This window comes from Tetrao urogallus, assembly GCF_951394365.1.
Source record: "Tetrao urogallus genome assembly, chromosome: 3".
In the NCBI taxonomy this organism is placed as follows: Eukaryota; Metazoa; Chordata; class Aves; order Galliformes; family Phasianidae; genus Tetrao; species Tetrao urogallus.
Window position 1 is genome coordinate 83,604,886 of NC_136815.1, and position 15,991 is coordinate 83,620,876.

At 42.7% G+C, this 15,991-nt stretch overlaps 1 protein-coding gene across 1 annotated transcript; it reads left to right on the plus strand.

Annotated features, from left to right (window-relative positions):
* Nucleotides 1-1,781: 1,781 nt before the first annotated feature.
* On the plus strand, nucleotides 1,782-15,385 carry TMEM170B (transmembrane protein 170B; the record flags this gene model as incomplete). Its single annotated transcript, XM_079533147.1, has 3 exons — nucleotides 1,782-1,878; nucleotides 10,471-10,641; nucleotides 15,255-15,385. The coding sequence occupies 3 exons, from the start codon at nucleotides 1,782-1,784 to the stop codon at nucleotides 15,383-15,385; spliced, it is 399 nt and encodes a 132-aa protein (XP_079389273.1).
* Between the last annotated feature and the right edge of the window lie 606 nt (nucleotides 15,386-15,991).

The following is a 15,991-nucleotide window of genomic DNA, read 5'->3' on the forward strand; positions in this document are numbered from 1 at the left end:
CAAGGAGAACATTTTTGAAAGCCGAATGGAGGCAGCATACCTAAAAGCTCTGAGGAAATGATTTGTTGAGTTACTTGGAGGAGCATTGGAGAGAGACATAGGAAAGCCCAGGATAAAGGGTGCTGCAAGAGCTGAAAAGCAGATCAGAGCAGTAAGGCTGAGGAGACCACAGGCAGCACTGGGCACCATGTTGAGGGCAGGTTGTGGATTGTGGCAGATCAGGCAGGACTGAACAAGCCACAGGTCTTAGTAGTATCTGTGTAGCACCCTGTGCAGGGAGGGAAAGGATTGCTGAACCTAAGAAGAAACATAGGAACAGAGGTAGATGTCAAAAAGCAAGAATGATGTGACTGAGGACTACACTGAGTAATCTAGAAGAATTGCAGCCCAATACGAGATGAGTATCTGCCATACAATCAATTCTGCATTGTGAGCAGAGCTTCTCCAAGCATGTCAGCAGTGTTTGATCAAAAAGCAGTCAACTAATTGAGATTAAGATGTTGTACACCCAAGGTTTGACAAATGTTTTTATGGAATCTTCGATGGTTTCAGCAGAACGAGGGTTTGGAGGGAACTCTGGGAGGGAAGCTGGTTTGTTCTCAAAGCCGAGAATGCAAAAGTAAAAAGGAATTAAGCAGAATAACTGTTACCAGCCACTTAATCGCATGTCTTACAGTCGAGCATAAAAGATAAGCTATTTTGCCACAGAGCCCTATTTAAAGCACGGGATAGCTCTGCTCTACGAATGAATCACCCACTGCTGTGCAGTGCAGGAGGCTGGTGTGTGTGGGACCCCTGCCTCAAGCTCACAACCGCAGCAATGAGTTTGCAGGCAGAGGGAGGTAAGACCATCCTTCCACCTCGCAATGGGGCCCTGGCAGGGCGCAGTGATGCCTTGCTTCAGCAGGCAGACCGAAGCCCTCTGAGGAGCCATTCATTGCGTGCTTTCGGTGCCAGGTACCTACTGGCAGAGGTGCCGAGCATTGTCAGCAGCAAACAAAAGCCTTTAGGAGCGATCCCCTGGACTGAACGCCACGCAACAGCGTATGTGAAAAATCAGGTCACTGGCATCCAGCAGGGTGTTGATTTATACGTCGAGGCTTCATCTACGAACTGCAGGCGGTACCGCCAATTACTCCACTTCTGTACATCAAAGGATGCTGACGGCCAGCGCTGCACTACTCACTAAAGACTGGAAATGTGCAGCAGCTATGGCACATTTAAGAACAGAAGGGGGGGGGGGGGGGGGGGGTCGGAACACCACCGCCGTTCCCCCGTGCGCGGGCAGGTGAGGGGGCGCCTCAGCGTAACGGCGCCCGCAACCCGCGCCGCGCGTGTAGAGGCGGGGGCGGCGCGGCGAGCGCGCGGGGCCGAGCGCGGCCAATCAGGGGCGGGCGGGCGGCTCGCGCGCGACCTAACGGTCACCGGGACCCTGCCCCTTCCCCGATCCGCTCCCCGCGGCCGGCACTGCGCCTGCGCCGCGCCGCCGGCGCCCATCCCCTCCGCAGGTGATGCCGCCGCCCGCGGGGACGGGGCCGTTACCGGGGGAAACGGCGGCGATGGGGCCGGTCCGCGCCTCGCTCCGCCCCTGAGAGCCGAGGGGAAGAGGCAGCGCGGCCGGTCCCACCGCCCGGCTCCCTCCGGCCGCCATCTCTCCCCGTCGCCCCGTTCTCGATGTCTCCCCCGCGGCGCGGAGGCTCCTTCGTCGCCTCTCCGCCCCGCGGCTCCCCACCGCCGGCTCTAGCGCCCCCTGGCTGAGGGGCGGCCCGCCCTGCACCACCATGAAGGTGGAAGCGGGGGACAACTCCATGATCAACCTGTCGGTGCAGCAAGTGCTCAGCCTGTGGGCTCACGGCACCGTCCTGAGGAACCTCACCGGTGAGCGGGGCGGGCGCCGGGGTGCGGGGAGGAGAGGGGAGGACGGATGCCTTCCTCGCCTGCTTTCGTCGCTCGCCTGCTCTTCCCGGTGTGTGGGTGGGGCTGGCGGTCCGCGTGTGTGGAGCTGAGCTCTGGAGCTGAGCGGGGACGCCGACGTGTTTTGCGTTGTGGGTTTACGATAAGAAGCTGAAGGGGTGCGTATGCGCCGTGGGGAGCTTGGAACTTGATGATCCTTGAGGTCCCTTCCAACCCAAGCCGTTGTGTGATTCCATGGGCACCGGCGTGTGAGTAAAGGGCCGTGTAAAGCCTGTGAACGTATAAATACGTTCGAGTGGGTGGTAGCAGAAATACCCGTAAGAAAGAGGTGCTTTTTATGTGTTTGTCTTCTCTTTTTTTCCTACTCTACCCCTGAACAATAAGAGAGGTGCGAGCAAATGGAGCGGCAGATGTTTCCTGGCCAGTAGGCATAGTTCTAAGCATCAAGGATTCTTAAAGACAAAGCCTTTGTGTCACACGAAAGCTCCGAGAGGTTCGGGCGAGGCAGATCCCTGCTGCAAGGGAACCCTGGCTAGCTTTGGTGACAACTGGCTTATTTCCTCTGCCTCACGCTGAAAAAAAGATTCTGACCTAAGGACTGCTATGAGACAAGCCCATAGGCATGCAGTGGAGAGGTGTGTCTTGTGGCTCCCTGTTCTATCCAGGCTTGAAGCAAATCGCAAACTTCCAGCTCTGGGCTGGAAGGGGTTTCATATCTGTAGCAAAGGTGCTGCTGAGTACGTTCTCTCTATTGTTATAAGGGTATAATAGTTGGCGACAGATTAATGGTAAGCCTTGAATTAAGGGCATATGTTTTGAATATTTATAAAAGAGCATATTAGGTCACCTATTTCCTTCTGTCTGTACGAGCAATATGTGGAAACATCTGTGAAATATGGGGAACGTGTGATGGAGTTATTAGGTGTGGCTGAAGTTTGATGATGTGGTGAACTAAATGATTGTTTTAACCTTTATGATTGTTCCTTTCTACTTCATGCTTTTTCAGTTTAATGAGTTATTCATTTGAAACGTGATCCATAAAATAGTTAAAACACGTCTGAATTTCAGAGGTTTTAGAAAGGTGTACTAATACAGCTCATTCTCTGTGTAGTTTTTTTGTTTTTTTGCATGCATTCTATAAATTACAAGTTGTGCTCTTGAAGGGAAGAGTTAACAATGGATTTAACTTCTCTTTGTGTTAGACATCCTCTAAAGTTTTCCTAATTAGAACATTACACAACAGAGGCATTTCTATGAAACCCAGTGCTGAGTATTGGGCAAGAAAAACTGCTTCTTGGTGCTTTTGCAGTGTAACAAGAGGTTGCACAACGTATTTTCAATGTGGGATGGTTGGTCTTTTTTAACTTAAAGAATACAAGGAATGATTATTTATCTGTAGTAACACTGATGGAGAATACATTAGTGCTGGCTGACCTTACAGCCGTAAGCCGTTGTGTGGCGTGACTACAATGAATGGTTTTAGTCTTCTACATAGGGCAGTGTTCCTGATTGTAACCTAGGGGACATTTTTAATGTAGTAACTGATAATAGTGAAGAATTGTGAAATTTAAGAAGGGTTTACATAAAAATATTTACTAAATGGAGAAGTGAACGTTGCTTAAAAACACGTTCTGGTTTTCTGCGCTAAGAAAAGAGCGTGTGAATGATTTAGTTGTGTTGGTTAATTTCTTTGTTCACTTTCTTTGTCTACGTGACATATGTATAATCAGTGAATATACAGATGCTATAATAAAGAAATACACAGGAAGATAATAAATGGAAAACACTTACTGATGTTGTAGGCTCACAAGATTCTCCACGAGTCAGCACTTCAATGGAATCTAGGAGAGGTGTAGCCAGGCTCCACCCCTTCTGGTAAGCACAGGTGAATTACCTTCACTTATGTTCCTGTGGCTGACTCAGTGCTCGCCTCAGGTGGTCAATCAGAGGTTCAGGCTGTGATTCAGCAGTTCCCATGCAGACATATAAGGAAAAGCTTCAGAGTACCGGAAGAAGAAATTAATAAATATGCAGTATTCCATGATTGTTCTTTGAGACTGATTTTTGTTTAGGTTTGGACTAAGAAGTTGTGATTTACGCTTGGATCTTAAATTGTTCAAGCAAGAATCCATCATCTTGAGATATCCAGTGTTGATAATGCTTGCACAAAGTTGTAAAATTCTACTGGCAAACTCATATTCCTGTAAAAAAAAATATATATATATATTAATTCTTTCAAAACTTTCAGGAGAGCTGATATAAACCCCAGCCAAATCCAGGAGGTGCTTCAAATCTTAATGGTTTACACACACACACACACACACACACACCTCTTTCATGTAGGATATGCTATATGGCCCTGAGTACTACAGGAGGCTGCAGACAACTTAATTCCTGCCACTTGCACATCACGTTCTGACAGCTAGCTCTGCAAGTGCTGTTTTTGTGGCTGAGCCTTGGCCTGCCTGTGTAACGTTCTTTGCTTCATACCTTTCTGCTTTAACCTGGAAGGAGGAGGAATGCTAGTGTAAAAGATGGAAGTAAGGGTCCAGTACCTATGGGAGCAGGTAGCCTATGTTTGCTTACCAAGCAAATCCAAGAACAGCCTCCTTACATGAATCAGTTGTGTATTAGAGGCAGTTGTAGATCAGGGTTTGTTACTACAAGTCAGATAGTAATTGATTCTGAACTGTAAAATGCCCCACTTTGAGTGTCTTATTATAATAAATATTCATGCTTAAATGCTGCCTCCAGTTCAGGGAACTTTGCTGTATTTGTATTATTCCTGTAAGCAACGCGGGTATTTTGTTTAAGTCTAATTATTGCATGTTCCAAAGATTGAAGCTTCTTGTCCCAGCAGGTTTTACATCAGGTACTGAGGAGGCAGGGGGAGAATACAGTCTTCTCTGTGTTGCTGAGTGCAGAGGAATTCACAGAAGAGCTTGGCTGTGCTGTATGGCTTCTAAAGTCAGCATCTTCCTCACCATACCCTTAGGTCGTAGTGTCTGAAAGTGATGAGCTCAAGACTCCACAATTGTTTTAATATGCTTTAAAATGGAAGTAAATCATTAAAAAAAAATCTAGTTTGAAACTGAACATTTATAAGAGATCATGGGAGTCGCATAGCAGATGCTCAAGGTCTACTTCATGTATATATATTTTTGCTATACTCCATCCTACAGTTATTTGTCCCGTGATTTGTTTAGATTGTCACTGTACCTTATCTCATAACTTCAGGGGACTAGTCTGTAATCCGTGATTTAAATGCTCTTCAGCAAGTTCTTCTCTGCCAGATAACACAGCAAAAGCGTAATGCCCTAAACAGCAATTTGACTGTGTAGTCATGATAGCATCCAGAGTGCCAGTTTCTTAATTCAGACTGCAGAAGCATGTGTTACTTTGTTGACTGAAATTTGTATCTTTGTATTCAGAGCACAGATACTTGGTTGACTTAATTTTGTAGCTAGCAGTGGTAGACTGGATACGTAGATGAGAATAACAAGACACAGAATTTGAGGTAGAATTTTTTTGGAGCACTCTTAATGAAGTGTTCTGGACGTTAATTTGTCTGATGGTGCAAGCCAAGAACTAGAGGGAAAGAAAAAAGCATTGAAGATGATGAACTAAGGGCATACTCTGTGCTTACAGAAGCTAAGTGGTAGTAGGACAACGTGTTCACACATGAAGGTTTATCTGAAAGAAATGCCTCCTATTTTATTATGTTAGCCCACAAAATCAGAGGTGGACGTTGAACCTTCCCACCAGTATTCCACTGCGTGTTGTTGCTGTGTGACAGAGGACAGCAGAGGGGTGGTCTGACGAAGTGATGTTTGATGTGGGAGTACAGATGCAACAAAAGTGCGTCACTGAATTCTTCCATGCACACTCATTAGTGCTTGTTGAGCATTTATGGGGACCAAACAGTGGATGCGAGCACAGGGAGGTTTATGGGTGGTGTGTTTTAGCAGTGGCAACAGTGACGTGAAAGATGAGCTATGTGCAGCTGTCACACCACAAAATGGCACAATGCTTACAGGCAGAGGAAGGGATTCATCTTTCTTAAAGAGGGAAGAGTCTTTTTGGAAAAGCTGTCAGGACTCTAGAGTAGGTTCGAAAGAGGGAGGAAGGTGGGTAAGTGAGCTTGCCCATGAAGTAGGGGTGTGACAGCATAGCTTGTTACAGGGACACGGTGTTAGTGGGGGCTTGCTGCCCCAGATGTGTTGTGATACTGTAATGCACTTGAATCTTACAATGATGAGCTAGGGACCACTGAGGCAACAGGAGAAGGCAATGGGGAAACTCAAGGAAAATACTTCAAAGGAATTATCCTCTAAGGAGGTGAAGAGGCTGGCTGCCCAGCTGAAGTGTCTCTACACCAATATGTGCAGTTTGGGAAACAAATAGGAGGAGCTGAAAGTCACCCTGCTAGAAACCATGGCATAGTTTCAGTCCAATTTTAGTCCAAGCTCGTCAGCTACCATGACATATTAAGAGAAAACAAGTGCAGAATTCAGAGTGCTGGCACTGCCCCTCAGACTTGCAATGGCAATACTAACAGCTTTACTTCTCTCCGGACCGTTATTACAAATTAATGATTAACTTCTAATTGACTGGCTACTTAACAGGCTGTCATAATCTCGGATCCCTTCCCAGCTAAAATAACCACCAATCTTCTGTTCTTGGGTTTTAAGTTAAAAGTTTATCTCATTTCCATGCAACTTTATGAAATTGATACTACCTGAATTCAGTATCCCACAGCAGCATGTATTCCAGAAGTTTTTATTTAATCTGTAGAAGAACTGATGGGACAACCTTCATCAATACACTGTTGTCATACCTATGGAGTGTTTGGGGATCTTATGGCGCACAGAAGCTGGCAGTTGTAATGTAACACTGCAGAAGAACCAAGCTGCTGCTTCACTTGTGGATTTGGAATGCCTCCTGTAAGTCCATCAGTGTGATGTCAGGTTATTTTGACCCTAATAACACTGTAAGATGTTCTCGCTTTTCCCAGGCAGAAATTTCACCTTTTGCATTCATCTTAGCCAAGGAAAATGAAAGCTTGAGACAAAAACCTTCTCAAGACACTGTTCTGATGACACAGGTTTCTCTTTCACTAGGATTATTTTGTGTATCAGGGTAATCTGATTTAATATCTGTGATACTAAAATTGTGTAGCTGACTTGATTGTAGGGAAGAATGCCGCATCTAGAAAGTGAGTAGCATCTCTGCTATCTATTTACTGGCAAACAAAGCAAAACCTCCTCTGATGTGTAAGAACGATTTTGAAATGATGTATTCACCGTTGCACTGCCTTCCAGCAGTTCTGTTTTCTCTAAGTAATCTGGCGGATGGCTCATCTGGCAGTGTTGTCATGGAGGACTAAAGTGTAAGATCTAAGATGTTCAAGTGCCTTTTAGGACTGAAGGTTTTCAGATCTCAGCATCTACAAGCTTGGAAATGCTTACTCCTGGCTGCTAAACACTTTCTTAATTTCTGTACTAAAGTGCTTTTCTGTAACTTCTGTTCTTTGTGGTTGTTCAAATGGTAATGCAGAATATAAAGCTTGCTTTTTTTCACTACCACTTTGGCCAAAGCAGGGTAGGCTTGAGGACCTGCTCATTCTATTTCTAAACTGTAGTCTGCTTAGTCCATACTAACAGTCTACTAACATTCCACTCTTGCTCCTACCATAGGGCAGGAGCTTAGTTTTCATTGTTTTGATAGAATAATGTTTCAAGCCAGTGGGAGTCTGATTTGCAATGCCTTTTTAACATCTTTCTATGAAAGGATCTTCCCAGTGAAAGGGTAACTCTTCTGATGCAACCAGTAAGAATGAAGGAGGATCACTCCCTCGTGCAAAAATGATTCACAGTATTCCTTTCAGAATGCCAATTTACATCTTTAGGAAAGCTTCTTCCCTCTCTTAATTTGTATTTACTGTAAGTGCTGGTAGGATTGTAAGAATGACAGATCCTCTGGTTAATCTCCTTGCTTATTTGCTGCTACTAGGAGGAAAGCAGCAAAAAGTGATGGGAATACCAAAGCTGTGCGAATAACAGATGAAGCCTGTCAGGACTGCAAGAGAGGGTCCTCTCTTAAGCTATCTATGACCATAGCAGATTAGATCAGCAATTACCTCAGTCTGTCTTAAACCTGGTGTAGTGGAAATGCAATGTCATAGCTGGAACCAATGACTGAGCACCTGCTGGGAAGGCAGGGCCAACCCAGGGGAGCTCAGGTGCAAGCAATGCGCCTGAGTGACTGGAAGGGGTGGAACCAGGATCCACCCTTGCCCAGACCTCATTTAAGGGCTGGCAGTGGTGGTAAGAGTATTTTGCTGGAGATCCCTGCCTACCTGTGGACCTTACTGAAGGTAAACTTCAGGCCTTCCAAAAGTAAGCAGTTTCTTTATCTTGTTTCTACACCCATTACTGTCACATCTAAGCATATCCTCACTTGCTGTTGCCTGGGATCCTGCTGCTCTGCTGTCTATTTGTGTTACACCTAGCGGAGGGGTTTGTCATATACTTGTAGACTGATGTGGCTGGCACTCCTGCCACTGTTCTATAGCTTCTGAGATCGAGGCATTTACTACAAAAGTGCTGTGGTCCTTATCCTCCTGCAAAAACATTTGTGACCCTCCTGCAAAAACATTTGGGGCTGAAGGTAAAGGGGTGGAGGTGGAAGGCTTTGATAGAGCTGCTTAGAGCCACCCTTAGTGTATGTGTGTATGTGTATCCAGTCACTTGGGAAGATAAGTTGCACTTTAAGTTACAGCTGTTAGCATTAACTGTATGTATTTTTACTGGCCATCTTCCTTGCTCCTTTCCTAAAAGGGTCTTTTTGTTGTCCTCAAAGGATTGCAGTTGGTGTGTAGCAACTGTTCTTTCTCAGCATCTTTTCAAAATATGCTTTGTTTGATGTGATGTATTGATGTATTTTTGAATTAGCTAACTGGGTCCTATTTCTGCTCCAATGACTGACATGTGTCCAGCTGCAGTAATACAGGCTCACCTGATGAATAATATCCTGCTGTTGTAAGGAAACGTACTTTTTTTTTTTTTTTTTTTTTTTTTTTTTAAGGGGGGAACTGCAGCAGGAACTCTAAACTTGGGATGGCTTTAAGTGTGTAAATCACACAATCGCAGAATGGTAGGGGTTGGAAAGGACCTCCAGAGATCATCGAGTCCAACCCCCCTGCCAAAGCAGGTTCCCTACAGCAGGTTGCACAGGTAGGCATCCAGGCAGGTCTGGAACATCTCCAGAGAAGGAGACTCCACCACCTCCCTGGGCAGCCTGTTCCAGTGCTCCGTCACCCTCACTGTACAGAAGTTCTTGCGCATGTTTGTGTGGAACTTCCTATGCTGCAGTTTCCAGCCGTTTCCCCTTGTCCTGTCCCCACTCACCACTGAAAACAGTCTGGCCTCGCCGTTCTGCCCCCCACACCTTAGATATTTATAGACCTGGATCAGGTCCCCTCTCAGTCTTCTCTTCTCAAGGCTGAACAGACCCAGTTCACTCAGCCTTTCTTCATAGGGGAGATGCTCCAGGCCCTTCAACATCTTTGTGGCCCTCCACTGGACTCTTTCCAAGAGGTCCCTGTCTTTTTTGTACTGGGGAGCCCAGAACTGGACGCAGTACTCCAGATGAGTATGAATGTCTCCAGTTTGCTAGATGCTGTGATAGGGGCATTTATGATCATTATAGTTGACACTTTTTAAAAATATGGATACCGTTAGGATTTTGCTGCTTGTGTTTTCTTACCCTTTGGAGTTACCGTGTTTTTAGAACATTATCACCAAATGAGCAAGCTTCTTTGATTTCTGCGTAGATTCATTGATGCTTTCTGTACCTCTCTTTGAAAGTAAGGGTGATGTCTGGCATTTTTAGAAATACGTGTGCTCTGTGTGTTCTCCTGACCTCCTGTCCTCGCTCAGTACTTTACATAGTGCTGGCTACTTGTTGCTATCAGGTTTGGTGCTAACTGATTAGAATAAAGCAGATGTGCTAAAAATTCTTGTTTAAAAAAAAAAAAAAAAAAGTGTTATTTCTATTTTTCCCTTCTAAAGATACTTGGGTGGGATGTTCCCATTACAGCTCCCTGGTAGATAAACTGATGCCTTTAATCTGACTTTTTCTATTTGACGTTAGCTTGATTGTAAAAGATGGATCTTCTTCCTGGTTCACTTTCAGAGAGAACTTCATCCTGCACTTGTGGTTACAATATCTCAGCAAGAAATTGCAATTAACGAATAAAGAAGCCATTGAAAGAATGATGGCCTTTGTTAATCAGATCTATTATTACAAATACTGTACTAGAACTCTTCATGTTTTTTGTTTGTTTTTTATATCTGAGTAGCACTGCTCCTTTAAGTCAGTCTGCTAAAACACGACGGTGTCTTGATCATATGCTGGCGTTTTCATGTAAACTCCTTTCAAGACTGAAATCATTATTGCATTTCTTCTACTATTGATTGTATGCAATGTTTCTAAATATCTTACAGTGTTTTTGCCTGAGAAATATTAATCTTTTATTTGACTGCTTTCTTTCAGAAATGTGGTACTGGGTTTTCCTCTGGGCTCTCTTCTCCTCTCTCTTTGTCCATGGTGCTGTGGGAGTATTAATGTTTGTGATGCTGCAGAGGCATAGGCAGGGGAGGCTGATCTCTGTCATTGTGGTCAGCATTGGATTTCTGGGTTCTGTAACTGGAGCAATGATAACCAGTAAGTCTATCTTTTGTGTTTTTACTTATTTATATGTAAAATTAAAAATATATTAAAGCAAACTTTCTCTTAATGATTTGGTAATTACTTATTAAGGATTCTGCCTTAATTGTGTAGCAATTCTAATGAATATGATGGCTAAGTTGTTCTTCCTATTATGTAAAGATGAAATGATTCCAGAATTGTTAGCAGATGGTTATCTTACTCATTCACTTTGTCTGCTTTGTGTACCAAGCTATTGAAATGTCTATGGTTGACAAGTAATATCATTCGAGGAACAGAATTTGCTGTCCTGTCCTGTTGTAATTGTTGCCAATTTTGGCCAGAGTTTTTTTTATCAAGTTCACCTATCAGTATCCTTAAAGCCATCAGTTTCTTTTAGAAATGAGGCCCCACTTGCATTGAGTTCAGGACTGGCTTCCCGCTGTCTTTCCAGGGCCTGCTGGAGGCTTCCGTATTGGATCTGGAAAGGATATTGGTCTTCTAAAGGAGCTAGGGGTGCAGCGTACCTCTACAGGAAAAAACACCAGAACTAGAGGCTTTTTTTGCTTTTTTCTGCGTTTTTAATGAGCATATAACAATCTGAACCATGTGTGCCACTCAAAACAGACTGAATAATTGCATGCCTCAAGGATTTGAAAGACCTTTCTAATCTTCCACTATAGTCAAATTGATATTTTTCTAATGGATTTGGGATAAGGAATAATAACAATAGTTATCACCCCTGCTCTGTTCTTCCCCCTCAAATAAAAAACAAAAGCAAGGGAGCTATGTGTGCTATTAACTTAGGTACGATGCTATTCAACAAGAGCATCAGTTACAGCATTTCTGATGGTGCTATTCCAAAGCCTCCAACCTCCTGAGAAATACTTTACACTTTTTATTTCTTTGTACTGGGGGGTTAGCGTCTTATCTGTGGATACATTTTTCTGTTAAAGCATTGTGCTAAGAGATGAGTAAATGCCAGGTTCATAGAGCTATAAGTAAAGGTACTACTTTGATCTAGCTTATAAATGGTCTGTAGTAACTTTTCCCAAACAGGCAGGAGAACATCAAGTTTTCTTTGCGGTGGGAAGAGAATATTATTTCTATAGAAAATAAGCTTGTACTTACTGTCTGAAACTGTGCTGGTAATACGGAGTTCTCAACACTGCAATCAATGGATTCTGTAATGTGTCTGTAATAACTTGAACAGTGGTTTCTGTCCAGACATCTTCTGTGTTATTGACAAGGTGGCCTCACTTGAAAGGCAGTAGAGCCTTTGAAGGTAAGGAACTGTAAATCTAGAGACCACCACAGGGCCTTAAGCTGTGGGCAAATGCTCTTGCCTTTCTCTTTGAGCTGTAGAGGTTGTCAGAGTAAGGGTAGCACTTCAGCTTTAGACGCTCATGGTTGTTTTGTAGCAGGTTTTCTTATGCTTTCTCAGGCTGAAAGTTCTATTAATTTTAAAATTTGATTAAAAATACAAACTTTAAGCAATGCTTCCTTGGGGCTTTCTTCAGAATTCTGTTTTAATGATGTTTTAATTGCTGTGTATTTCCCAGCTTGACATTTTATTGTCTAACAGCATTGGTGGTTTTTTCCTTCTAAAATGAGGCATATGGAACCAATTAATACCTTGTATTGCATGTTATGTTGATATTGAATTGTCCTGTGTTTACAATGGCAGTGGCCCTGTTATTAGGTCAGTTGCATGACCTCTTGTGAAGAGCAAGTGCTAGGAAATGTAATGCTGAGTATCCAAGCAGAAGTGGGGAAGTCTCAGAGTTTCTGATGTGAATTTCCTTTGCCTCTTTCATCTATGCAGGAAAAGAGGAGCAACAGAGTTGTGTTTTTATATCCAAATTTACATGTAAAATGTTTGAGTAAGCAGTTCTGTTTGTGTGTAGATCATGCATTTCACCAGGGAATTTCTCTGAGCTTACACTGTAGACTTATCTTATTCTCATTGGTTTTACACAGGCAGATGAAATTGGATTAGCCAAAAATGCCAAGGTATCTTCATTTCTGGACAGCACTGGGTTTTGTGCTGAAAGAAATTCTGTGGGGAGCTTCTGAAGACAAATAAAATATTTAAAAGAGGATTTTTAACTGTTGCTGCCTAGTGAAGTAGGATGTAAGCAAGTATTTAGCCTTTTGGATAGGCCCAGTCCTGCTTTTAAGAGATGGAAATGGCAAATCAACTTCTACTTCCATTTGTTTTTCCAGTCTTCCCTGTTATTTGTGTAGGCAAATGGGATACAACCTGTTAAATGGTACAAGTTTAGAATCCTAGAATGGCCTGGGTTGAAAAGGACCACAATGATCATCTAGTTTCAAATCCCCTGCTACATGCAGGGTCACCAACCAGCAGACCAGGCTGCCCAGAGCCACATCCAGCCTGGCCTTGAATGCTTGCAGGGATGGGGCATCCACAGCCTCCTTGGGCAACCTGTTCCAGTGCTTCACCACCCTCTGTTTAATTTTGTTCATGATAGATCTTTGGGACTTGGGTATTTTTGAGATGTTACCAACATACAGCAATGTGTTTAAAAGCAGCAGAACAAAACCAGTAACCAGAGTGAGTTGTGGTGCTGCTCGCAAAAACAGCCTCAGGAACAGTTAAAAATCAGGCAATTTGAGGCAAGGACTTTTAGTTGCATTTTATCCCAGAGGGTCTGTTCTTCCTCCTGCCCCCCATGCACGCTCTTTTTTGGTAATGTTCTCATTTCCCTCAGTGGCAATCTGTTGTAGTACCCTTTGGCTCTCTACCAGTTGTGCTGGGTTTTTACAGCTTCTATTGCACGCTGTTATCTGAAAAACAAAAATACATGATTATCAAAGCACAAAACTCCTTGGTTTTGTTATTGATGTTTTTCCCAGAATACCTCAGTGCCTTTCTGAAGAAGCCAGACATTGCTGTTATTGGGATATGGTAATTTGATGCTGCTGGTTAATAGCTCTTAACTAATTTGAATTCACTTTAAGAGTTCAATCACCTGAATAATTTTAGTGGCAGCGCTGGGCTCATTCTCAAGGATCTATTTCAGTTTTTGATAGTTGATAGTCAGGATAAATGGAAAAGCTAACACAGGGTGGCTGAGTGAAATAACTTCAGGCTAGTGTTTTAGTTAGGTAATTAAAAAAACTACACATTTTGTGTAAAGAAACAATTAGTGGTGAATGCTGGTCTCCCTGAAATATTTGTAAAAATGAGATGGTGCTCTTTTTTATTTTTTTGTCAGGTGACATCTTAGAAAACCTGTTGGGGATTTATTTCCGTACCACAGGTTTTGAATCACTTGGGCAGACTGTTCCCTGTAGTGAGTAAAAATGAGGGAATTCCCACTTCAACTCGCTGCCAGTTTTTGAAATAAATAGCAGTTTTCAGTTTTCTTTGAGTTGGAAAGGGGCTTTGCGTACTCTGAAAGCATTTAATTGAACTGTTTGAGATATCACATACAAAGGGTCTATCACTGAAAAATTCAGTGTTTTCTTTAGGCAAGGGGAGTAAGGGCTCTACAGCAAATACTAGAAAAAGGCTGATGTAGGTAAATTTGAGGTATGGATTGAGTTATATTTTTACTACAGACACAGCTGTATACAAGCCTCTCTTTGTATTTTGCACAAACATTTGTGTATCCTCACACAGACAAGTAATTTGAGGAGAAAATGTTATTAGCATGATATTCTTTTGAAAGATGGATGCAACGATTTTCTTTCTTAGGCTCTTATTTCAAGTCAATACAACCATAAAATTGCTCTGTGGCTTTTGTTCTTTAATGCACGTGAAGAAGTCGCTGTATGAAAGATGGTAGGAGGGAGTTAAGAACAAGTGACTTGTTTTCAGAGCAGTGCATTGCTGGTTAATCTTTGGTCATTTGGTGTTATATTTGAAAGGAGAATTGCACACAACTGTACAGGAGAAATGGTTTTTTAATTTCATGTAACTGTAAATCTAATGATATTGGTTAGAGACTTCTCCCCATATGTATTCATGAATTACAGTGTAAGACTTGTTGATCTTTTCCATGTTTTGCTTGATTTACCAAACAATTGCTAACAGTTTAGTAGGTTAAGTCAGAGCTAATTAGCACAGTGTGACCTGATTGTTTAACTGAAATACTAAATGAAGCTGCTAGACATGTAGATTTATTTTTTTTTTAGTCAGTTTGTGGGCATTCACAGTCTTAATGTTATCATCTTTTCCCTGCTTGTATAAAGACAATTAAGCCACGATTTGGACTTGGTAAATTCTAATGCATATTTTAGAGGCTTTTTTTTTTTTTTTTGCTAATTCTTCAAATTAGCAGGGAGAGAAAGAAATTGGAAGGCACCTTAAGGGAAGTGGTGAGTTTAAGTGTTTTTTTTTTTTTTTTTTTTTTTTTTTCCCCCCCCAATAAAGCTTGTGTTGTAACAGTTGATCTGGTTCATTTGGGAAAATTATCCCTGAAGGCCTTTGAAACTAGAAAAAGTCAAGCAAGGCTAAGTAATTGCATAATGCCATGAAGTAATTCCGTGTTTGGTAATATTCTAGAAATAGCTAATGCATAAATACAGTAAGTCATTTGTGATGTGTTTCAGCCTTAGTTTTACTTGTATAATTTGACCATTGTTTTTCTTGTGATTCTTAGGTGCTGCAGTAGCTGGAATTTACAGAGTAGCAGGAAAGAATATGGCTCCCTTAGAAGCTCTTGTCTTTGGTGTTGGACAGACAGTACTGACATTAATTATATCATTTTCAAGGATTCTTGCAACGCTTTGAGACTTACGTAAAAATAATGTCAACTAGCCTAAAAATATCTCTAATCTGAAGAGAAGCTTCCCGAAAGTGGATTCATCAGTTATGAATTTGAGTCCAAGGGAAAGGAAGCAATGAGGAACAAGCGCTACATATCTGGAGGTTCAGTCAAATGAACAGGCTGTCCTCTAGTGTCTGAACTGTTGTACTTCTGCACTGCGCCTTACGTGCCTCAGTCAAAGGCAAGGTGCAATCCTTTGTGCACAGCGCTGAGATGAAGCACCTTGAGCAGCTGCCAGTCAGGTCATGCTTGGTAATGGGATCATTGTTCTGATCAGTGTTTTAATGAAATAAAGGGATGCTCCTGAAAATTGCTGCACGTGCCAAACTTGGAGTTCAGTTCTTAGTTATTGGTTGGATAAGCTTTTTGAAATTGTAGTTATAGAAGAATGCTGTGGGTGGACACACTGATCTCAAGTGGAATGTAAGGTAACTAATTTTTGTACTAACAGAATATTTCTTTGAGCATTCATACTCAGCACTAAACACAGCACTTCGGTTTGATTCAAGCTGCAGATAAATATTGATGGGATTTAAGAGCTACAACTGAAGCAACCCTGTTGCAATTGC